This window comes from Trematomus bernacchii, unplaced genomic scaffold, assembly GCF_902827165.1.
Source record: "Trematomus bernacchii unplaced genomic scaffold, fTreBer1.1, whole genome shotgun sequence".
Taxonomy (NCBI): Eukaryota; Metazoa; Chordata; class Actinopteri; order Perciformes; family Nototheniidae; genus Trematomus; species Trematomus bernacchii.
The window spans coordinates 825,177-849,182 of NW_022987642.1; the positions used below are offsets into that span (position 1 = coordinate 825,177).

Below are 24,006 nucleotides of genomic sequence, written 5' to 3' on the forward strand. Positions count from 1 at the left end.
TTTGTAAAATATCCAAAAAGAAAAATCTGCTTACAGTTCTGTTTCATATGGGTGTTGAAAGATGTATCCATAGATCTCTTCATTTTGCTCTCAAAGTGCACCAGATTGATGCTTTTAACTTAAAGGGGACCTATCATTCAAAATGCACTTTTGTGCGTCTTTTCTACATGAATATGTGTCCCCGGTGTTCCAGGGAACTCACCAAGTGTCAGAAAACACAACCCTCTCTATTTTCCTCCATACCCAAATCTCTAAAAAAGGGGCTGCAACGGATCTGATAAAAACTGATCCAGATTTGAACACTGTCCTGACGTCAGGACGGTGGCGCTACGGCTATTGGGCCAACTCCACCAATCAGGAGGAGACAGCCACGGCCATTGCCGTTCGAAAGCGCTGGAGACGCTGTAGTACATATGCCAGGCCTGTAGATGGTGCTGTTCTCACTGAATCAGCCCTTGCACAAACAGAGCTAAAAAATGTCAAATTGAGCGAAATGAGGCATGGCTAAAATGCATGATCTGTTTGGTATTTTGAAAAAAAAAAAGTATAAATATGCCTTATATAGGTATGGTCCTACACTATATTATTCAAATATAGCATGATAGGTCCACTTTAAATATTTAAAAAATAAATATCTTCCCAGGGTAGCATGCCCCCGGACCCCCCTAGAGGAGGTTACTTAAATCATGTTCACATGGATAGGATACTAAATACATTTGCACACATCTTGTGTCCATATCTTTCTGTTTTGGTGGTCATGCCACAACCGAGCACATGCATGCATTGCATGTGCGAGTCATGGTAAGATATCTGGATTAAGAGGTTGCTTTTTCTTTGCACAGCATGAAAGAAAGGCGAAATGAATGGGCTGTGATTTTAGTATTTTTAAGCAGAGGTTGAGTTCAATAATTTGTACGGCCCTCGGAGGATGTTGTAAAAATTGAAAGGAAAAAGGTTCCCCACCCCTGCTGTAAATAATAATAAAAACCCTTGATTTATAACTTAACATCTCCGTCTCCTATTGATCTGAGTATATTATAAAGAATAGCCAGTTAATTGAAGCATTATAGCACAGGCCTTTGTCAGATGGTATATTACGCTTCGAATAGTTCTCTCTTTTTTCACCATGCGTGTGTTTGCATCCCTGTAATCTACACCAATCGCTGCCAGAAATAGCAGATCTACAAGCTCACAACGCATTGCATTGTGATGCGTTGTGAGCTTGTAGATCGTCTATTTCTGGCTAATAATCCCCCCAAAATGTGGATGCTGGGGTTCAAGTGGTAAAAGGTAATGCAAGTGATATATTGTTATCACTTGCACAAAGGTTTTTTGGTTAAAAATATAAAGCTTTATAATCTGATAGTTATCATTGTTAGGCGCACATTTCAGTTGCACAGTACAGATATGACAAATAAATTATACAAAGCAATGACTGACAATGACCTGATACCAACAATCAATACAAATGTTCTATGGCCAGTATTCTAAAAGGTATTATAAAGTGGAAATAGCCGATCTACAAGCTCACAACAAGTTGCATTGTGACGTGAGCTTGTAGATCTGTATTTTTCAACATGGAAATGATTATGCAAATTGCCACTATCTCAAATTGCAATAATTGTGACAGGCCTACATCTGGTCCCACAATTGTAACCACATTTACAATCTTTATGATTTTCATTTTTGAATTTCAGACCAGGAAGTTGATGAGGAGAGTTTCCGCCTGTTGGATGCCATTGCCATTGCGTCGCTAATACCGAAAATTGGACACCGTGTCAAATTCCAGAAATATCACAAGGAACTTGTGAGTAAACGGTTTGCTTTTATCTGAAGTGGCAGGTAAGTTTTCTTCTCTGCTCTATCCACTTATTTGTTTCACACCTTGCCCTTTAAGAAGTGTCAGCTACAGTAGTTAATGATGGCATATACATGCTTCCGCTGCAGACAAGTCATACCCGGTGAAGCTCTGTTTGTTCATTTGAGGGCAGTGCATGGCATGAATAGTGCTTCAACATTCTGGCAGTGCCACGAACATGGTTGCAGGCGTTCTTTTGGGTATGTGCGGTCTTTCAGAAGACACCTTGTGCAGCATTCTGTCCCAGACCATTATCATGGCACTGAACAGCATTCCAGAGGGGCCTCAAGAGCATCCATTTCAGTTCCCATGAATGTAGACAATTCTGATCCTGTAGAGGTCCAAAATGAACATGATGGTTACTGGGATGACTTGGAACCAGAAACCATAACCGAGCGAATAGCTCTGTTTTTGGCAACCCTTAAGGCTAAATCGGCACAGACCTACAGTACAGTACGTTTTGTTGTGCAACAAACATCTAGTTTGGTTTCGGACATTGTCAGTTCACTCCAGAGGAAGACAATGTATCTGTTTGAGAAATGTGGTCATAGGGATGATCCCGGGGTAAAGGAACTGGCCCATGATTTTGAGGCAGCAGCTAGTCCATTCGAAGGGTTTGAATCAGAATTCAAACGGATGCAGTATTTTGTCAAGTCAGGCAACTTCATTGACCCTGTAGAGGAGGCGTTCACTGGAGAGTCCTTTGTGCAGAGAAGGGCCTCTGCTACTGGGACAGTTAGACAGGTTTTACTACAAGATACGTTTTATCGTGTCCCCCTGAAACCTCTCTTGCTTAAAGTGCTTGAGATCCCTGGCATTTTGGATGCCATCTTTGCCTGGCAGCAAAGAGAAAATGGAGTCCTTTCAGACTTCTATGATGGGGAATACTGTAAGCAGCATCCTCTCTTCTCCAGGGAAGTGTCTGTTCCACTTCTGTTGTATAACGATGACTGTGAAACAGTCAACCCACTGGGATCAAAGGTTGCAGTGCACAAGTTGGGGTTCATTTACTTGGTCATCAAGAGTTTGCCCCCAGCGTTTTTATCAAAACTCTCATCACACTTTCTGGTGGCAGTTTACAAAGTGGATGATGCCAAAACCTATGGGATTGATAGTGTTCTGCGCCCAGTCATAGAGGAACTGAAGGATCTTGAGGTCAATGGGATCTCTCTCAACACACCTCACTTTAAGGGTGAAATTAGATTTTCAGTTGCCCAGTTGTGTGGGGACAATCTCGGCTTAAATGCCATTCTTGGATTTACTGAGTGCTTCTCCAGTAATTATTTTTGTCGCATCTGCAAGGCACACAAGACCATAACAAAGACACAGACAAAAGAGGATGCAACCCTGATCAGAAATGAGGCAAATGATGCTGCAGATGTTAGTCGTAATAGCATGTCAGATACTGGTGTCAAGAGAGACCGTATTCTGAATAATTTATCCAACTTTAATGTGACACACAACAAGGTTTTGGATATTATGCATGACTTGTTGGAAGGGGTAGGTCCATTTGAACTGAAGTTGGTTCTCGCCTCCTTGATTGAGGACAAACACCTCACCCTTGACACGCTCAACTTCAGAATCACCAGTTTTGATTATGGCTTTTCTGATGTCAAGAACAAGCCAACTGTGATTGGGAAGCAGGAACTTAAATTTCCAGAAAGGGCAATGCGTCAGTCTGCATCCCAAACATGGTGTCTTCTCAGGCATGTTCCGTGTATGATTGGGGACCTCATACCGGAAGAGAATAAACACTGGGAGCTCTTGCTCCTCCTTCTGGAACGCATGGAAATTGTTTTCTCTCCATCTCTGACACCAGAAGTTACAGTTTATTTATCATCATTGAAGAGCACCACTCTCTGTTCCTTGAGCTGTACCCCCACAAGCACCTTATTCCAAAACATCACTTAATGGTGCACTATCCAGGTGCAATACTGAAGTTGGGACCCCTGATTCAGTTCTGGGCAATGCGTTTTGAAGCGAAACATGCCTTTTTTAAACGCATCTGCCACATCACCTGCAACTTCAGAAATATTTGCAAGACAATGGCATTTAGGCATCAGATGACTCTGTGCTACTCCCTCCTCGCTGGTGATGTATTCAAACCGGAAACTGGTCCAGGTCACAGCACCCTGCTGGCTGTCATGGAGGGTTTTGGTGAGGTACAAAGTGGTCTTGAAGATATCCCACCCTTTACTGAAACCTTTGTGCCAACTTGGGTAAAGGTTCATGGTACACAATACAGACCTGGTGTGACAGTATTTCTGTCTTACGCTGCTGATGGAGACCCCCAGTTTGGCCTAGTGAAAGATATTCTAGTCTTGGATCACTCAGTCAAGCTTGTTGTCCAAAAGTGGGATACAGTAGGATTTGATAGGCATTTGTTTGCCTATGGTGTTGAGGCAACCACTAATGTGTTTGCTGTTGATCAGAGTTCCCTCCAGGACTATCACGGTCTCCATGCAGTGAAGTCCTACAGAGATGATGACAATTACTCATACGTTTCACTTACACTCAAAAAAATAACTCTTTGAATGAACGTAATTAAATCATGGACAATATTTCCACATGATTAAATCACTTTCTTTCAAGATTAAGCAATTTGATTGGTCCAACTTGATTTACTTGGGTTTGGTCAACGTAATTATTAGGATTGATACTACTTATTTATAAGGTTTGTTACCAACTTAATTTACTTGGGTTGGGTCAACGTAATTGCTTAAAGCTGAAAGAAAGCCATTTCATCATGTGGAAATACTGTCCATGATTTAATCAAATTAATTCAAAGAATAACTTTTGAGTGTTTACACATTTAAAACGTTTAGAGTGAACAGTAACCAGAATTTCAACAGTCTAGTCTAGTGAGCTTCAAGGGTGGAAACATAACACAAACGCGAGATGTTGAAATAAAATTGTATTTCACAAAATAGGCAAAGAGAAACAATGCTTTACACTGGCAGATGCTTGAAAAAATAAAGTTTCTTCCCAAATATTAAAATGTTTCAACTTTAGGGTGAACAGTATAACAAACTTGAGTTTCAACAGTAGACCAAACTACTTTTATACTTCTTGCATTTAATCAACATTTCTGTCAAAGAGGTGAGTCACCGAATCTCTGATGGCTGCGTGTTTGGAACATGAGGCGATCCCAAACAGTGACATTAGGCACGGGAAAGCAATGTTTTGAGGACTTTTGTGGATAGTCTGTTTCCATCTAGCTCCATCATAATTTTCTGCAGTGCTTCAAATGTAAACTTCAGCTCTGGAGGGTAGCTCAAGATTAGAGCATACACGAGAGCAAACATCATCGCCACTGCAAAAGATACGTTTCCCAACTCATCCAGCACTTCGACCCCCTCCAGAATGATCCCAACGTTCTCAGGGTCATCCCCAGGCTCTGCACCTTCGTGTCGAATGACAAATATTCCGAAGACCGTCTCTGCCATTGCCGTTTGACTGCTGTTGTCGATGCTCTGTGAAAAAACAAATAAGAAGGAGAGTGATTTTCACGGATGTGCATTACGTCCCATTTCTATAATGTGTCATATTGAGCTTTATGTAGTTTGGGTTTTCCAAATTGAAAAAAAAGAAAGAACAAAAAACACTGTTTCCAAAAAGCATTAACACATCCAAAATCATCAAAATGTAAAGGCAACATTTCCCTAAGGGTTAGTTTTAGAGGAAACACAATCCATTCCAACTATGATCATCCTCCTCTTTGTGAAGATAAAAAAGCACATCAACATACCATGTATCCTTCACCAGCTTCTCTGGATCTTCGTTGAAGTAGACACAAAGACCTTTGAGGATGCATTCACGTCTCACGTCAATGCTGTCAGTCTATGCAGAGAATGATGCAATACAAAAGCCCATTAAGAACAACAAGCAGACTGGGTTTCACTGTTTCACAAATGTTTTCTTTAAAACCCTGAATGTAATATTGCCCTTTGATGCACTTTAATTAAATGGGTTTAGTTTGGACAGATAATATACTATGCAATTTAAGCAATACATTTTTCTAAAAAAGGAAAACAATTAGTTGTTCATTTGAGGAGACCTGTCTTATTTTGAATATTTAAAATGGCTTTTTATTGAAGAAATACTTTTGCTTTAAAAAGGTAATCTGTTTCCAATTACTCGATTAATCAATGGAATAATTGATAGAATACTCGATTACTAAAATAATTGATAGCTGCAGCCGTAAGCATTCATTGTCTACTATATATATCCCAATAAAAGTAAAAAGGGGACGTTCCTTCACACATTCATTCACTTACCTCACGCACATGGAAGAGAGCCGGCCACCTGGTTTTGAAATCAGCTATGATTGGTGCCTGCCGAACAACCTCTTGCCTTCTGCATGCAAAGGTCTTTTCCATCAATGTTGCCACCTTGTCCTCATTATTCCTTTGTGTTACTTCTGAGAGGAGGGTCACTCTTAACTTTTCAAGCGTCTCTGCCGTTTCCCCGGATGGGTAGGTGGGGCAGTAATTCACCTCTGCTTTTTTCGGCTTTTTCACACCATAGGCAGGACTGCATTTGCCATCAGGTTTGTGCTTTAGGGCATTCACTACAACTTCGGGGCATCCAAGCTTTGTTCGGTAGTTAGCAAGTTTATATTTCAAGCTCGTCTTCCATCCGCTATATCCAGTGAAAGAACCGGGTTCTTTCAAACATGGATGTGATGAGACAAGAGCTTTTGCTACCTCCTCAAACTCACTGTCAGAGAGGTAGACTTTGTACTCTATAATCTTCTCAGCTAGGCCATCAAGAATGGCAGATTTAAGTTTGTTGTCAGGACTCAACAATGTTCCGTCCGTTTTGAAAGTAGCGTTGGCTCTGTCCAGCTGTAGTTCAGTGTCGTAAGAGAACCGGGGCACAATGAAGACAGGGGGCCATCCAGATGATCTGGACGTGGACTCAGGAGAAGACAGTATGTCAGTATTGACGGAGCTTCCAGATGAGAGAGATGAGGAGTCATTTAGACAGCGGGAAGTGGCAGCAGCTGAGTAGGGAGGGGGCAGGGAGCCAACAGGTGCAACTGATGTAAAGATGACCTTGATGGAACTTCTGATGTTGACAGCAAGTTGGTGAATTCATTCCCAAACTCAGCATCCATGAATTGGAGCCTGAATTCCCCTTCTATACCACACTGCCTCTTCATTTGCTGTGAGTTCAGTGACTCTGGAATCCCATCTGGAAGGATCAATCTCTGGGAACTGTTTTCTCCTAAAATGATTCTGAGCTTCACTGGAGTAGCCATGCCACGGCCGTCTGTGAAAGAGGGATGAGAAAATTAGCCTACATGTTATACAGAACTTTTTTTCAAGGGATGCACAAGGGATCATCTTAATTTCAACAGAGCAATGAGAGGACAAAATAACCATTCAATGTTAAATCTGTCGGTTACCTCATATGTCTATGTGTCTTTTTAATGTCACCATTCTGAGAGGTCCAACAAAGTAGTCTGCCAAAGGATAGTCATCTGCCAGTTCCCCAAGCTCAACCAAAACAGTTTCTCTTGCTGGACTCAGCTCAAAGGCTCTGAAATGCTCCCTCTACCACCCATAAAGCCTTCTCACCACGAAAGCTAGTCTCTCCTGTACAATGCAAATCTGAAGAATCTCTCCAAAGTCAGGCAGTCCACTTGTAGACCCATGAGCAACTATCATCCCATTTCTGAATGTTACCCCTTTGCTTGATACACACTTTGTTAAGTGAACTTCAGTTGTACCAGGGAAGTTCTGGGCAATAGTCTGAGCTATGTCTTGTTTCAATACATCCAAAGGCACTGTTGAGACCTTTGTGATTTCCAGGGCAGCTTCATCAAAACTGGATGATACCAGTTGATAGGAAATCATTAGCTGATGCTTAGTAGCTAGCGAGAGGGGCACATTTTTAAAGCAATTGGTGTGTCGCGCAACCTGCTTAAAAAAACTGTGCTTGGCCTCAAAACGCATCGTCCAGAGGCCCACAAGAGGACCAAACATCCTGATCAGTTGTGGATAGTGCTCCAGATAATGATGCTTTGGTAGCAGTCGCACATCAGGGAAGAGTTCTTGGTACTTTTGTCTGTGCTCTGAAATCTTGCCCTCAAGATAGGCAATTGACTCATCTGTTTGTGTTGGAGCAACCACAAGCTCTGCAATGTCTTTTAAGTCCAACAGTATTTGCCATGCAATTTCACCCTCAGGCACCAGATGCCCAATTATGAATGGGAGTAGTCTCAACAGAGCCCAATTTTCATGGGCATTCCCACCTATTGTTTTTCTTTTAGAAAATGTGTGTGGGATCACATGTGGCCTGTTTGTTTTGTCTGCCCACTTATAAGGGAACTGCAGGATAGATTTGTTGAGGGTTTCAAGATTGAAATATTTCTTAGATATCAGCAATGCCAAACAACGTGCAAGCTCTACTGGCACTAACCCCTCAAAAATATCATGCATAATATCTGGAGGATAACCCGTGTGAATACTGAAGTGGTCAAGAGATTGAGTGATGGAACAATGTCTTTTCACCCCAAAACAGCTTGCCCCATTCTCCTGCGCTGATTTCACATGAGAGTCATGGAGTTCTTTTGTCCTTAGACTGAATGCACCTGACTTTACCTCTTTTGTTTGAATGTCTGTACTTGTTGCTGTGCAAAATCGGCAGATATATCCACCAGAAAAGCTCTCATTGAAACCAGCTATACTGTGAGCTCCCAGGTTGTCTGCCGCAACAACCTGAATGGTGCCTTTAAGACATCTGCCAAGCAATGGAATGAAAACACCAACTTGTTCCAGAGTTATCATATCTTGAAGAAGAGGATGTAAGACACGGTCATAACCATACTTCTTCACATCATCAGTTTTACACAAGACCGCCAGGTAAATCGAGGATAGTGATGAATGTGAGCCTGGAGGCAAATTACTCAAAGTCCAGTAGATTCCACAAAGCTTATGCTTCTTGCGAGAAGTACCCAGAGGATTGCAAATCTCAAAGTCATCTGTGTATACAGTCAACAAAATTCTTAAGTCATCCCCTGATAGAAAACCGTTTTCCTTGAAGTGTGAACCATCCTGGGAAGATTTGTAAGTCTGTTGTTCACCAGTCCCCCTATTACTCTGCTGCACTCTGTGGTTTTCAACTACCTTGTCTACAACATCTTTCCTCTGGAAGAGCTGCTGCAAAGACTTGAGTACAGGCACATACTGAAAACTCCTTTTTTCTTTGGCATCAAGTATGTACTCAATGGGTTCTATAACATTAAAGCTGTCTTTGTAATACTGATTGCGGAGATAAGATGTCCTTAGGGGACCACCCTTCCCTATGGCTTTGAGCAAGGGGTTTGATGCGCAGAGAGCAGTGGCTACTTCTGTTATCACAGACTTATCAGTTGTGGAACTCTGTTTCTGAAATACACCTTCAAGAATGTTAATGGAGAGGGGCAATGTTGCTGAACTTAAGTAGTGCAGTTCTTCCAAAAACTCATCAATTTTTGTACCCGGCACATGTGCAAAATGCTCTAACTTGAGCAACGATGCAGCAAAGTTTTTCTCAATTACTTTGGAAGAGTTCTGAGTTACATCCACATCACTACTTGAACAAGCACTGTGTACTTCAACTGCAGAGTCATCTTGATTATGTGCGTATTCCTCAGGATTATCAGAGGATTCTTGTGCAACTAGAGTGGTTCTAACTACACCTGGCTTGAAATCTTTCAACGTATGCGGTTTGTGTTTCCTGTTTTTGTGAGAGTGAAATGTTGCGTATATATTTGTTTCAAAACTGCAACCCACAAACATACAAGGAACAGTCTCATGACTCTTAAAATGAGTTCCAATGTGTACAAAATAATCCCTCTCCGTAGGAAGATCGCTCGAAGTGCACAAATGACAACTGAATATTGACAATTCCAGCTGCTCCTGAGAGTTTTGTTTGGGATGGGCTCTATTTAAATGTCTTAAATGTACATGGGCAGTTTATGTGTGGGCATGGATAGCGTTGCCTATGCCGGTGCTGTAGTCTAAAATGCTTTAGTAACTCATATCTACCAGAAAGAGATTCACTACACTCCTTACACCTCCACATTTGCCCACCAAAACAAAATCACCAGCAAAAAATAAAAAAACATTTCAATCATGAACTTGAGAATGGCAGATGACACCTTTTACTTGCAGTCACTGATGAAGTTGGATTGCAGACACAGGTACGGTTAGACAGGACACTCTTGCGGTCGGACAGCAGCCACAGGAACTTTTGCAGTCACGAATTGCTGTGAAAAATTGAGAGAGACCAATCAACATACATGAAAGTTAAGTTACACAGAGAACTCGCAATATTGCTGTAAATTAAGACTCATCATTACATCTGCTTTTTTTTACACCGAACCTTATCAGTCCCCTTATCAGACAGAAGTTGACGAATTACTTAGATATATCCAAACCAATTCAACAGAGTTCTTCAATTTAAAAGACATGGATCCAGCCTAAGTGCTAAGCTTTAAAACTGAATTAACAAATCACATTAAATAATGTGATGACAGAACTGTAAACAGAATTAACATTGCTTTTTATTTAACAATAATGTTTGTGTAGCATAATACATATAACATATGTATTATTAACATATGTCCGGCAGTGGCTCAGTCAGTAGGGGCTTGGACTGGGAGCCGTAGGGTCGCTGGTTCAAGTCCCCGACCAGACCTAAATATGGAGTGTGGACTTCTACTTGGAGAGGTCCCAGTTCACCTCCTGCCCTGCCGTGGTGCCCTTGAGCAAGGCACCGGACACCCCCCTTCCCCCCTCACTCCCATTGCTCCCCGGGCGCTGTACAATAGCTGCCCACTGCTCCTGGTACTAGACTCCTTGTACTAGGATGGGTTAAATGCAGAGGCCAAATTTCACTGTGTGTGCTGTGTGCTCTGCATGTGTGACCATTAAAGAGGGTTTCATCCCTCCCTATTCTTCTATTCTATTCTATTCTATTCTATTCTAAATGTCTCCAGTACCGATACAAAGACTGATAACATTGGAGCTTAACGGATTCCCGGGACTCCTTTGATTAATACCGGGGCTCGGTACCCATCCCTACTGAATTGTTACATTATTCTATATTACTCAAAGTTGAAGTGCTTGTTTTTGCCACTGACAGGCACACGTATTATTATTAAGTGCCTGACAACATTATTACTGAAAATGCGTGGACATCAATATTTAAAATCGAGGAATATTAAGGAAACGTTGCCGATTTTCAGCCGGCTCTTTGTCACTGCAGTGCAGGCAGCATGTAGGTTACTGGCCCGGGGGTGCAGTGACACAGAGCTGAACATAACTATATGCTGAGCAGAGAGAGCTAGCGGAGAGACAGAGAGTGCGACTACCGACACTGGCAGAGCGGCACCCGTCACATAACATTAACTGCCGAGCGAAAACCACAGTGGCAGTCAGCTCCGCATGGCAGCTAGCTTGGCAGCTAATTTACGTGACGCAGCCGAATAATGGCGCAACATTCCTTTGTAAAAGGGGCTGATATTACTGACATATAAGCGCCTAGGGCAGCACACTTTTCGTTTAACTTTTTCAGGGTAATGCTACCGTCATTTAGTTTTCAATCCTGATATCCTATATTTGAACCATCTCCCTAACTGGCAGTTACACAGACTAGCTAGTTAGCTTTAGCATGTTCGTCGGCTCATTCGGCTTTTTAAGTGAGATAAAAAATAACACTAAATAACAAATTAACTATCAACGTTACCACAATATCGCTCATGGACTAGCAATTGATGACATTTATTAACAGCTTCACAGTTAGATGACAATGTTTTCTGCTTACCTCCTCCAACTTCGTGTCGTCTTGCAACGCGTTGTGAGCTTGTAGATCTGCTATTTTTGGTGAAGAGAGTTTGAGTAGAAATTTGGTGTTGACCGGAAAAGAGGTCCAATTACATACAGGTACACTTTTCTAAATTGAGAGGGTTTAAGTGGTTAAGATTCTGTGCTCTGGCCATCTGATCTTTGTGTACCCTATTCTGGGGTGAACATTGGGCAAATAGCAGATCTCAAGCTCACAATGCGTTACAACACAAAGCATTGAGAGCTTGTAGATTGGCTATTGTCTGCAAAGATATTTGGTGTAGAGAGAAATTAGAAATGATCTCCGCTAGGCCAGATTGGCTTAGCCTGGCATTGCCAGACTGATCATGTGGGATCACTAACAAGTTCCTCCACGGTAGGAACTTAAAAGTAAATTATAGTCAACTGGAATGGAATATGAGAAATCTGAATGATACATCTTGATCACATGGCTGCAGAGATGTGTACCATTTGTATGAGTTTTGTTCAAAATCTGTGTTTTGGAGAAAATGCACACTGGTGGAAAGTCTAGTCCAGCACAAATGGTCATGACTTATATGGGGAGTTGAGTCATGAGCCAAGCAATGCAGGGAAACTGTACGACCAAGGGTTCAAGAGTTATAGGCCAAAACATGGAAGTGAGCTGTTGCCACCATGAGGCGATTTGAAAAGTGTGGGGCAGAGGTTCTTCCTTAGCCTACTGGGAGTGTGCGTGCAAAGTTTCACACTTATCGGTCCAGCTGTGCTGATGATTAGCTGCTCACATATGGGTAGCATTGATTTAGGACATTTGTGATGCATTGCCTGATCCCGTCTCTGTAAATACAGCTGACAGAATTCTGAAGTTGACTGTTCTATCAACTATATGTTTTAAGAAGTCTTTGGAATCATCCCTTAACTTAACTATGATTCTCTACAGACTGCTATTGCCACTAACGCACCAAGTTCTGCAGAGGGTTCTCCAAGTTCTGCAGACACTTCAATGGAGGAATCAGTGGAGGAGTCCACATCAAGTAATCTCCTGACTGAGACTTTGAACCTGCAACCATCATTTGTAAGTATTGACTAAAGAAATCCAAGTGAAAATGCAATCCTAATGATACTGAATTTTAATTTATTCAACGATTTGTTAATTTAACATGTATTTGCACAATTGTCAAGTTATTTGATGAGATGTTTGTACTAAAACATACTCCTAGGTTCACTTGCTGTTTTTGTGTTCGTGGGTTGTGTGTGTTTAGTTTCTACTCCCTCCTGTTGTGACTGACTGACAGTGTGACTTGAGTTCTGTCTTTTCGCCCCTGGCCAGTGTAATAACTGGATGGGGGGGGCGCACTACAAATCCTGAACCTACGAACCTAAACATTTGAGGAAAGAAAGTCCTCACAAAGTTTTGTCAGTTTTTCATTGTGATTCATTCTATGTTTAATAGGCAATTCGTCAGATTCTTCAAGGCACTACTCAGGGGAAAGAAATAGTACAGAGTTTAGAAGAAAAGCGCTCCATCATCAGCAAGCAGAGAAAGCAACTTGTAAGACTACTTGTATCTCACCTGCTGGAAACCAATGGTGAAACGTGAGTGAGCCGCATATGAATTATTCCGTGAACATACACTTTCAAACAGATGAGATAAGAAATGTCAGTAAAGTAAATGTACGATGTTGCTGTCCAACACTGGCTATCACACACCTTCAACAACAACCAAGGAGTGCATAGACAGCAGAACTCAAATGCACTTTAAAAGCGCATTACAATTCAGTGTTCAATTCATGGATTTTAATCGTCATATATTTGTAACAATGATTACTGTCTCATCTCATCGTTCTTTGACAAACTTCTACCGTCTATTTTAACAGGCCATCCACAGACACAAAGAAAGCCCTTGCCGCGGCATTGATGTATGAATTCCCTTGCCTTTTGGATGGTACAGGCAGTGGCTATGTAAGTTAATCAATCAACACAAAGGAGAACTGGGGTTACGTACTGTAACCCAGCTTCTATGAGTATAGGCGCAGCCCTCTAAGGCTATCGCTATTGGGTAATCCCACTGCACGTGTGCAGCACTGACAGACTTAATCCACGCCCACCTATGACGTGGGCCCCACCTACGGCCTCACTTCCGTATAAATAGGAAGTAGGCCCGACCATCTGCTCCCACGCCAACAGCTTTTCTTCAGCTATTCACGGAGCCAGTGGGGCCCGAACCTTAGAGGGCTGCGCCTATACTCATAGAAGCTGGGTTACAGTACGTAACCCCAGTTCTATATCGTATAAGGCTTCGCCCTCTAAGGCTATCGCTATTGGGTTAAGGGCGAAGCAGGATGTAGTTCACGCCCCACTGGTCCGTCCGTTACCAGGAGCACAAAAACACACCTACTCAATTTAATAACCCATGTCCATTGCGCCATGCGTAAAGGAGCATCACAGTCCCTGGAAATGTAGCATTTAAAATGAATATTCTCCATGAGGGAATGAAGGTGAATACCTGTCGTTATAAAAAGTAGAGACCAAAGTCCCACTTGTTACAACGAAAAAAGAGAGGAAACAGGGCAGCTCTCTGAGTGCCGACAGGCAGGAGAGAGGGCACACAGTTGAGTCCCCGACATTACTCACTCTGACAGGACATTCAGTACTGAGTGTGTCAGAGAGGAATGGGAGACATCCCTCAAATAAAAACGAATAAAAGAACAGGGGGAAGACCAAGAAGCAGCAATGCAAATGTCTTCCACTGTCAGTCCTCCGTGCAAAGCCATAGAGGTTGATACAATTCCTCTGGTGCCGTGCGCTTGATGTTCTCCGGGGGATCCAACCCAGAGGAGACATGCGCCTGTGACACAGCCTCACACAGCCAGTGTGACAGGCGCTGTGCAGACAGAGGCTGCCCCATTGAGCGCTCTCTGTAATGCACAAACAGACGCTGGAAACTGCGCAACACAGCCGCGCATGCCGTATAGCATGACAGCGCGCGCACGGGACGGAGGAGATGAGATGTGGCTTCCTCCTCTGATGTGTGAGGAGGAGGAAAAAAACCCTCCAAAGTTATCACTCTCGATCTAAAAAAGAGACCTGTGATAATTTTTGGCATAAAAACCAGGCGCAAAACAGCTGAGCTGCCATCTCCTTGGATCTGGAGACATGACGGAGCCACAGAGAGAGCAGACAAATCACTCACCCCTTTTAGCTGATGTCAGAGCCAAGAGCAGAGCTACTTTGGCTGACAAGAACTTTTAGGGGGACCTGATCTAAAGGTTCAAATGGAGCTTTTCTCAGTGCGCGTAACACTAAAGCCAAATCCCATTGAGGCGCCAAAGCGCGTGACACAGGTCTGAGTCTCTGTACTCCCCGTAGAAAACGTTTTGTCAGAGGGTGACTAACACCGTGCTGACACCAAACCTACGTGGCAAGATGAAATGGCAGCAGCATATGTTTTGACCGTGCTATAAGCCAGTTCCTGTCCAGCAACAGCTGGAGGAACGACAGCACGTGAGGCAGGGTGACCGTAACGGGGTCCAGGCTTTTCCCTACATGTCAACGCTGTCCATTTGGCTGTGTATGATGCTCTGGTGTGTGAAGCAGCTGCGCTGATCGTACACCTCCCTGGCGATTTATGTAGGCCGCCGCCGCTGCTTTGTTGTCTGTTCGAATCAACACATGTTGATTGTACCGCAACGGGGCGAAAAAATGCTGAATTACTCTCCATACGGAGAGTAATTCAGCACGTTTATATGGAGAGACATGTGAACCGGCCACTGTCCCCCCCCTGCCTGCGACATGCACGTTCCTCAGCCTGCGAGAGATGCGTCTGTGAACACTGCGGTGTGTGACGTCACTCTGCTCAGGGGCACCCCCACTGACAAGACGTGGAGATTTTTCCAATAGGTTAAAACCAAACCCACGGAAGGAGGAATGTACACCATGCGTCTCCTCTGACGCACAGGGTCGATGCGCAGGCGAATAAACCACCTCTGGAGTCTCCTCAAGAGAAGGAGACCCAGGGCGATCACCACGTGACCAGCTGACATCATGTCTAAAAACTGCATCACGGAGAGGGCTGTCACCGCCCCGCGGGGTGTGACGCGCCGGAGGAGAGCTGTCACTTTCTCCCCTCTCCGCTGTGAGAGTCGCGCTCTCATGCGGACTGAGTTCAATTCCACTCCCAGTTAAATGATAACCTGGGAGGGAAGAGGACAGCTCTTCTTCCATTTGATAATGAAACCCAGGCTTGACAGATGCTCCAGCACCTGATTGATCGTCAGCATGGGAAAAGGCCATTCCCTTGTTGAACACTGACAGATCGAGGATGGGTCTCATTCCCCCCGCCCCGTCTCCTTCGGGACCAGAAAATAGCGGGAGTAAAAACCCCCGATTTTCTTCCCCTTGAGGAACCCTGGAAAAAGGCTTCCTTTAACAGAGTTCCTGCCGCTCTGCACGGAGCGCGAGACACTGTTCCTGGGATGACAGGGTTCCCTGTATCCCGTAGAACTGCGGGGGGGAGAGGCGAACTGCAGAGACTACCCTCTGCCCATCCGCCTGCTCATCCATCTGTCCATCAGACACACACGCCGCCACCCTGAGTAATACTCTGATAGCGCCGGGTGTACATTCTCTGGATGTGCTGTGGTTGGTGGCAAACCACGCCCGAGCCCTCCACACACTGCATTTCACACAGGCTCTCATTATGTCGCCGTTTTAGGAGAAGTCTCGTAAACCGCGCGTTCACGCTCAACACCACTAAGGGATGAGCGGAGGTGTGTGCAGTGCTGTCCCCACGAGGCGTAATAATGGCCCCTTTGATCCATTAATGGAGGGGGCGTAGTCATCCGACTTGTGCCCTCCACTCGGACCCAGGACTCAAGGCTTCGTCCACGGAGTAAACCTCCTGGACTGCCCAATCATCCTCGACCGCAGCAGCAGCAGCGAGAGCAAAAACCGAGAAAACCGAGCTGCCTAAAAACCAATAGGTTTTAAAGACAGCAGATTTATGCAGCGAGCCATGCTGCCTATAACCGACAGGTTAGGGGCAGCCGGCTTACCCGGTGGGCCTTGCTGCATAATATTAACCATCTGTCCACCGAACACACGCGTCGCCACTCTGAGTAATACTCTGAGAGCGCGCGACATGCTCTGGAATGTGCTGTGGTTGTCATGGTGACGAGCCACGTCAGAGCCCTCGCAACCCAAGAGGGGCCCGGACCGAAAGAGCTGCGAGGGGGCCTCCACACGCTGCATCTCACACCGGCTCTCACCCTGTCTCTGTTTAGGAGTGTTAAGGCTCGTAAACTGGACATTGAGGCGCGTTCCCGCTCAACCCTGCTGAGGAATGAGCGAGGTGTGTGCAGTGCTATTCACACAGTGCGTAATAACAGCCCTGGGCTCATTAGGACCTGTGTAGTAGGCACATCTGGGACAGAGGAAAAAACCGTGCTGCCTGCTAACCGACAGGTTAGGAGCATCAGGTTTAAACGTCAAGCCCTGCTTTCTAATAACCGCCTGGTTAAATACAGCTGGCTTGTGCCGCGAGCCCTGCTGCCTGCTAACTGACAGGTTACAGCCGGCTCAAACGGCGAGCCGCGCTGTCTGTTAACCGACCGGTTAACCCCAGCTGGCTTATGCACCTCCACACGTTGTATTGCACAGCGGCTCTCATCATGTCTCCGTTTAAGAGAAGGCTCGTAAACCGGACATTGAGGCGCGTTCACGCTCAAACCCGCTTGAGGAATGAGCGGAGGTGTGTGGAGGTATATCTGTGACATAGGAAACAAGCCTGTGCTGTCTAATCAACCGACAGGTTTTAAAGACAGCCGGTTTGTGCCGCGAGCCCTGCTGCCTAATAACCGACAGGCTATGAGGCAGCCGCTTATACAGCTTTTTTATGTCATCCGGAGGAGAGCTCTCCTGAACCGGGGGAACGGGGAGATCTCATTAGGCGGCTGCCTTTCCAATGATCTCCGGGAGTTCCTGGAGAATACCGCCTATACGGCAGAGCCGAGATGGCGGATAGAGGGACCTGGTGACCCGGTGTCAGCCCGGCAGCCGAACCCATAGGCTCGGCTGTCGGGCTGACAGTCTCCCCCGTCCGGAGGAGAGGGAGGATGGGGCCGGGGGAACCACATGGTGATCCGTGAATGGAGGGGAAGAAGTTGCCTGACTGCTGCCCGCCACTCGGATCCAATAAATCAAGGGCTTGATCCACAGAGTAAGACTCCTGGACTAGCCAATCATCCTCAGCCGCAGCCGCGAGAGCGTCCGCTCTCTGCTGTCTGTGGGCCAGAGGGAGACGGACACAATGAGTGCACGACACCTGGGGAGTGAGAGCCGCATTTGCGTGCTCCCATCCCCGGCAGTACTTACCTGTATCGTCTGTGTAAAGCCGCTTCCTTTCTCCCTGGAGCGAGCCAGCCACAGCCGGTCGTAACTCATATGTCGGGCTGACACAGAGCCCCCGCCCTGTCTCCCCCGTCCGGAGGAGAGGGAGGATGGGGCCGGGGGAACCCCATGGTGATCCGTGAATGGAGGGGAAGGAGTCGCCTGACTGCTGCCCGCCACTCGGATCCCATAAATCAAGGTCTTGGTCCACGGAGTAAGACTCCTGGACTAGCCAATCATCCTCGGCCGCAGCAGCGAGAGCGTCCTCTCTCCGCTGTCTGTGGGCCAGAGGGCCAGAGGGCCAGAGGGCCAGAGGGCCAGAGGGCCAGTGCTTCTGCAACGGAGTGCTGAAGAAAAATGGGAGCAGATGGTCGGGCCTACTTCCTATTTATACGGAAGTGAGGCCGTAGGTGGGGCCCACGTCATAGGTGGGCGTGGATTAAGTCTGTCAGTGCTGCACACGTGCAGTGGGATTACCCAATAGCGATAGCCTTAGAGGGCGAAGCCTTATACGAAATAGAACACTCCATACACACACACCTAAAAGAAATGTGCTCAAACGTTTTTCCTCGTGCACAGTCACACGCACATGTTTGGATTGCTCCTTAAAATCCCATGTAACCATCTTCACGGTTTACGCCAGGCCAATTTAAGCTGAATCTAATTTTCTCTTTTACAGGGAGCTTGGTACACACCTGGCCGAAATCACAAACCTGCTACAGGTTTCCTGGAGGAGCGCTTGAGGAACGTCAGGAAGCGCATGAGAATGCTGAAACGACCACGCCACCAAGAACAACAGGAGGAACAGACACCTAGTACACCAGGTAATACTAATAACCAATGTTAATTATCCCCGCCAGGCTAGAATGGACAAATGCAAGGGATTATATTTTCGGTCCCATGACTCTTCTGTCCATCCATCTTCTAAAAGCTAGTCTCAGGCACCGCTGGACCGATTGGCGACTTATCACACACTCTCCAATTAGGCCAGAACCCCAAATGTTTGAAATCAGCTATAATGAATCTGAGGACCTCTGTACTTATCATTCAACAGAATCTGATGTGCCTCCTGAAACACTTCTAGAAATGGTTGAATGGATGAAGGTCAATAGGTATCCAGTGTCCCAAGTTGAGGACTACATGAATCAAACAGCTCTACAGAGAGGCAAGTGGATTCGCAGCAATGGATCTAAAAGCCTCCCGGAAATGTTGACTGAGTTCCCTAGGCTTGTAGACAATCCTGGCATGGTAAGAAATTATTTTGCTATTGCGGTTTTGTCTATTTGAATGATACTCTATTTGTGTTAGGATTTGAGGCAAGGCCCCAAATGCAGATTGAGGAAAAGCGGGTTTCAAAGTGTAACAAAAGGCGAGCTTTAATTACAAAAAGCTGTTGACAATGAAAAAACAAAACAAAACCATGAATCCATAAACAGGTAGCACAAGGTAGCATCCAGACAAAAACCGACAGTGACAAACATGGAGGGTGACAGGAAAGACAATGAACCGACAAGGAGCACAGGGGAAGACAAGACTAAATACAAAGAGGGGTAATCACAGGACAAGACACAGCTGGGCAGGGGAGGCAGAAACACAAGGGCAACAGGTGAACACAATCAGACACAGGAGGGAAGACAAGACACAGGTGAGGAGGGAGGAGAAAACACAGGTGAGGAGGGAGGAGAAAACACAGGTGAGGAGGGAGGAGAAAACACAGGGCACAAGGGCTGCGTCTCACTTCTCTTATTTTTCATTTCCTCGCTCCTCGGTCTCGGTCTCACCGGAAGTTGATTTGTCTGCGCCATCTTGAGTAGCATCCCATGGCTCTTATTTCTGCTGGAGGAGCGAGGACCGAGGAGCGAGGAGCGAGGAGCGATAATGGAGGAGCGATAACGGAGGAACCACCAGATCATCCTCCGGTGAAATCCTCAGCCACTCGCCCCGCCCCCTTACTGTGTATCGCTCACTGATTGGACGATGCAGCGCATGCACTGATCTGATGCTTCTTGACATGAGAGCAGTTTCCCAGCGGAGTGAAGAAAACACATGAAACTCACGGGACTCACTCCTCAGTTCATACTGGGTTCTGTTTCAATGAATGCATCATTCAGTTACAAATATGTGATATATCTGAACAACTAAGTGGTCAAAGATTATTTTATTCATTTATTGGAAACATTTTCATGATCGCTTTTTCGTTTTACATTTTCATTTGTTGTCATTTCCATTCAGTCAGTCATTAAGTGCTATTTAACATGTTAATGTGCTACATATCCACACAAACAGACAAAGTGTGCAATCCAATGAATGTTAATCTAACTGGGTTTTGATAGATAACATATCTCTCTTTCTTCTCTCAATTATTTTATTTCTATTGTGCACTCTAATCAATATTAATCTAACTATTGTTCGTTTATACATTTTAAGAATGGCGTTTATCTGTTTTGAGAATGAGTTCTTATTTAATGTATTTGGGTCTACAACAGATGATACAAATGTTTGTGTCAGTAAATGTGTACTAACAGAGGCCGGGGTGTTTGTGAAAATAACGGGGACAGAGCTGCTGTCAGACGATCAGCTGTGCGGCGTCATCACAAACGGACGTCGCTTCACGTGACGCTCCGGAGGAAAGGACGTCCCATTGCTCTTAAAACTCATTTCCCTGCTTCTCGTGGTTTCCTTCGTCTCTCCATGCTTCCTGGTGGGAGGGACGCAGGGAAACCACGCAAGAGAGGGACGCAAGGAATCCATTTAATCGACCTGAGACGCAGCCATAGTGACACAATCGGGTTATCAGGCAGGAGGGAACACAGAGACAGGAAGCAACAGACAAGACGGGGGGGGTGAACACTTTTCAAAATAAAACAGGAAACCAAAGACAGATCTAGACATGACAAAACACAACACAGACAGATCGTGACAATTTGACTGATCCTCTGCAATGCCCTACAAGTTTATGTTTAACCACTTAGACCCTACAGTATATACTTTGTAATAATTTAATAATTTACCTGTTGAAGTGACAATAAAGGTTCAGATTCTGATAAGATGTCACAACACTTCCTGTGATTATAATAGGCTATACAATTCACGCCTTGTTTTTACCATTCAACACCAGGGCAGAAAAGTCTATATTGCTTCAGAAATATGTTATGATTGGGTTATTTTTTAACCCAGTAGTTTTAAGAGTGTACACAGCAGCCTGTGAGCAGTATGAATATGCTAAGATATATAAAGTATGACAACGGTAAGCAGTGCAAGTATAGTATAAAATATATAGATATTAATTTAATGATGATAAACATTGTGGAACAATGATGAAAAATGTGAATGGAAGTGGCGACGTGAAACTGACACAAAACAACAACAGATACATATATCTTAGCTAAGATACATATATCTTAGCTAAGATATATGTATCTTAGCTAAGATATATGTATATCTTAGCTAAGATATATGTATATCTTAGCTAAGATATATGTATCTTAGCTAAGATATATGTATATCTTAGCTAAGATATACATATATCTTAGCTAAGATACATATATCTTAGCTTAGATATATGTATCTTAGCTAAGCTAAGATATATGTATATCAGATGGAACAATGCATGTACTCTAATTTTTACAAGAATCTGATTTTGTGTAAGTTTTAAATATTCATTGAAGGTGTCTTTCACATTTGAATATTTATTTATTTAAAACATGTATTAGTTGCTATACTGTAGACATGTAGGCCTACATTATGTATAATTATATTATTTTAAGTGTGGTTTAAAGTAAACTTATATAAAGTGATTTGGTTGAGCCAAGTAACCCAGGTGGATGCAATCAGGTAATGAGGACAGAGCCTCTGTTTGTAGATGGGGTTTGTGGCCATGCTGTCGGCCTGACGTTTAAAATAAATGATCAAATCTTATCTGTTGAATGTTTTATTTAAAAGGTTTTTATTTATTTGTTTAAGGAGGGACGCCAGAGCCAAGTGCAGGCCGAGCAGACCGCCTTCTGCCGCCGCAGGCAGGATCAAACTCTCGGTCCGGCAGCTTCCCCGGTGATGGGCTCCGTGTAACAAGTCCCCTCAGTCTGTGCGGGGGGGGGGGCGGGCCGTGCCCAGGTACTCCCTGTTCTGCCCTATCTGCACCACGGTGATGCTGCGGTCATCGCTCGCCTCTCCTCCGGTGGTGCCCTCGGCTCCTTCCGCCGCCACACTGCCCAGCACACTGGAGATCACGATCCCGTCGGGTCGCCAGTCTCTGGCACTGTTATGTTGGGGGTCACGGGCTGAAAAGTCTCACCATACTTAATCCTAGACAGTAGCACATGGTATATATGGTACGACTTTGTAATTTTTGAATGTTGATATGTATTCGCTCATAGCCTACTGTGCCTTTCACGCAGACAATACAAGTGCATTTTGAAATGACAAATAGGTTTATGTTTCAAGTTTATTTGCATTAAAAACGTGTTTTTAAACCTTTCTGTTCAAAGTTGATATTTTGTTTCTTAAAAGATTAAATCTTTAAAAACATGCTGTTTGCCATTTTTAAAGTTTGATGGAAGAATTTAAATATAGGTCACTGACGTGGAGCTTTAGGCCTGCAATGCTTTCAGGTTGTTTCAGCTTTGAGTGAATATGGATGTTAAATTCACAAATGAGTGAATAATCTTGAACAAGAACAGGATCTTGAGCCATGATGTTTTTAAAGTACAGAAACATTCAGAATGAATGACGATTCCTTCAAAGGTTTTGAAATAGACCCCTAGTACTCTTAATTTATAAAGTAATAATACATGTGAATGATTGAGCTCATTAGTGGCCTGACTGGCCCTCCTACTCTGGTCTAAAGAAAGTCAATGATGATCGCTGTGAAGGGGTGTCCAGCCCATATCAATAACAGACCAAACTACAGGCTCATGTTTTCATGTTATAGTAGGCCTACCTCACATGAACCTGTTTGAAACCTTAATGACCCCATGATGTGATTATTTATATCTTAAAACCTGTAACAACTATATTTAGATGTTCATAAATATCTACATTTATGTATAAATGCATGTGTAGCAGTTAGACAAACATAATTAATAGATCTCATTATTACCTATTTTATGTGTACTAAACAATAAAGTTTACTAAGCCTCCTTTTTGTTTTAATTTATTAATTAGACAAAATGATTTGTGCTTAAAGTCATATACTGTTGTGTCTCAAACGGATAGACTAGATTATTCATTAATTTGCCTAATAGTTGCTTAAAATGCTACAATAACATTTGCAATTCGTTTTTAATCTGCCAGTGGCGAGCCGTCAGGGCCCTCTAGGCCCTCTGTGAGGGCCTAACATATTCTAGAAAATAATATTTGAAAACATTTAAAAAATATATTTTTTTTTTAAATATATATATTTTTAATATTATTTTTTTTATATTTTCCATTAGTTTTACCAAAAAAAACTTGATTTTAATTGTATTTAACAAAACATTTCCAAAGAAATAAATCCTTGGAATCTGCCTGTTCAGTCTCTGTTGAATGTGAAGGGTTTCATGAAAGAACCGCGTCTGGCCCTCTCTGCGATTCACAGAGGGCCCGCTATAGTAAAACAACGAGAGAGTAATGTCAAATGACAGTACAATTGACCAATCATATCTTCCCTCTAAATGGGTGGGCTTTATTATCACGGACTGTATGACAAGTTCCGCCCGCTGCGCTGCCAAGTTTATGCATGTGCTATAACAACGGTCAAGCTAGGCGGAAGTAGCTAATTAGCATACGTTCATTCACGATGGCTCACGTCAGTGATGACATCGTTGCGAAACTACTAACCGAGTCTTTTTCAAGAATGAGTTACACTGATAAATTGGAGTTAATTTCCAAAGGGCGACCAACACCACAGCTTCATTTAGTTCAAAAAACCAAACGGTTCGAGAGGCATTTTAATATCGGCAATTACGC

General features: G+C 44.0%; 1 protein-coding gene across 1 annotated transcript; it reads left to right on the forward strand.

Annotated features, from left to right (window-relative positions):
- The first annotated feature begins 12,687 nt into the window (after positions 1-12,687).
- On the forward strand, positions 12,688-22,147 carry si:dkey-207l24.2. The gene is made up of 6 exons (XM_034133732.1): positions 12,688-12,748; positions 13,127-13,269; positions 13,551-13,635; positions 18,740-18,884; positions 19,115-19,308; positions 22,024-22,147. The coding sequence occupies exons 3-6, from the start codon at positions 13,591-13,593 to the stop codon at positions 22,126-22,128; spliced, it is 489 nt and encodes a 162-aa protein (XP_033989623.1). The 5' UTR covers positions 12,688-12,748; positions 13,127-13,269; positions 13,551-13,590; the 3' UTR covers positions 22,129-22,147.
- The last annotated feature ends 1,859 nt before the right edge of the window (positions 22,148-24,006 follow it).

Coding starts and splice junctions, on each gene's coding strand:
- si:dkey-207l24.2 (XM_034133732.1), top strand. CDS start 13,591: ATGTATGAATTCCCTTGCCTTTTGGATGGTACAGGCAGTGGCTAT. Junction 13,636..18,739: donor ATGGTACAGGCAGTGGCTAT/GTAAGTTAATCA, acceptor TCTCTTTTACAG/GGAGCTTGGTACACACCTGG. Junction 19,309..22,023: donor TTGTAGACAATCCTGGCATG/GTAAGAAATTAT, acceptor TATTTGTTTAAG/GAGGGACGCCAGAGCCAAGT.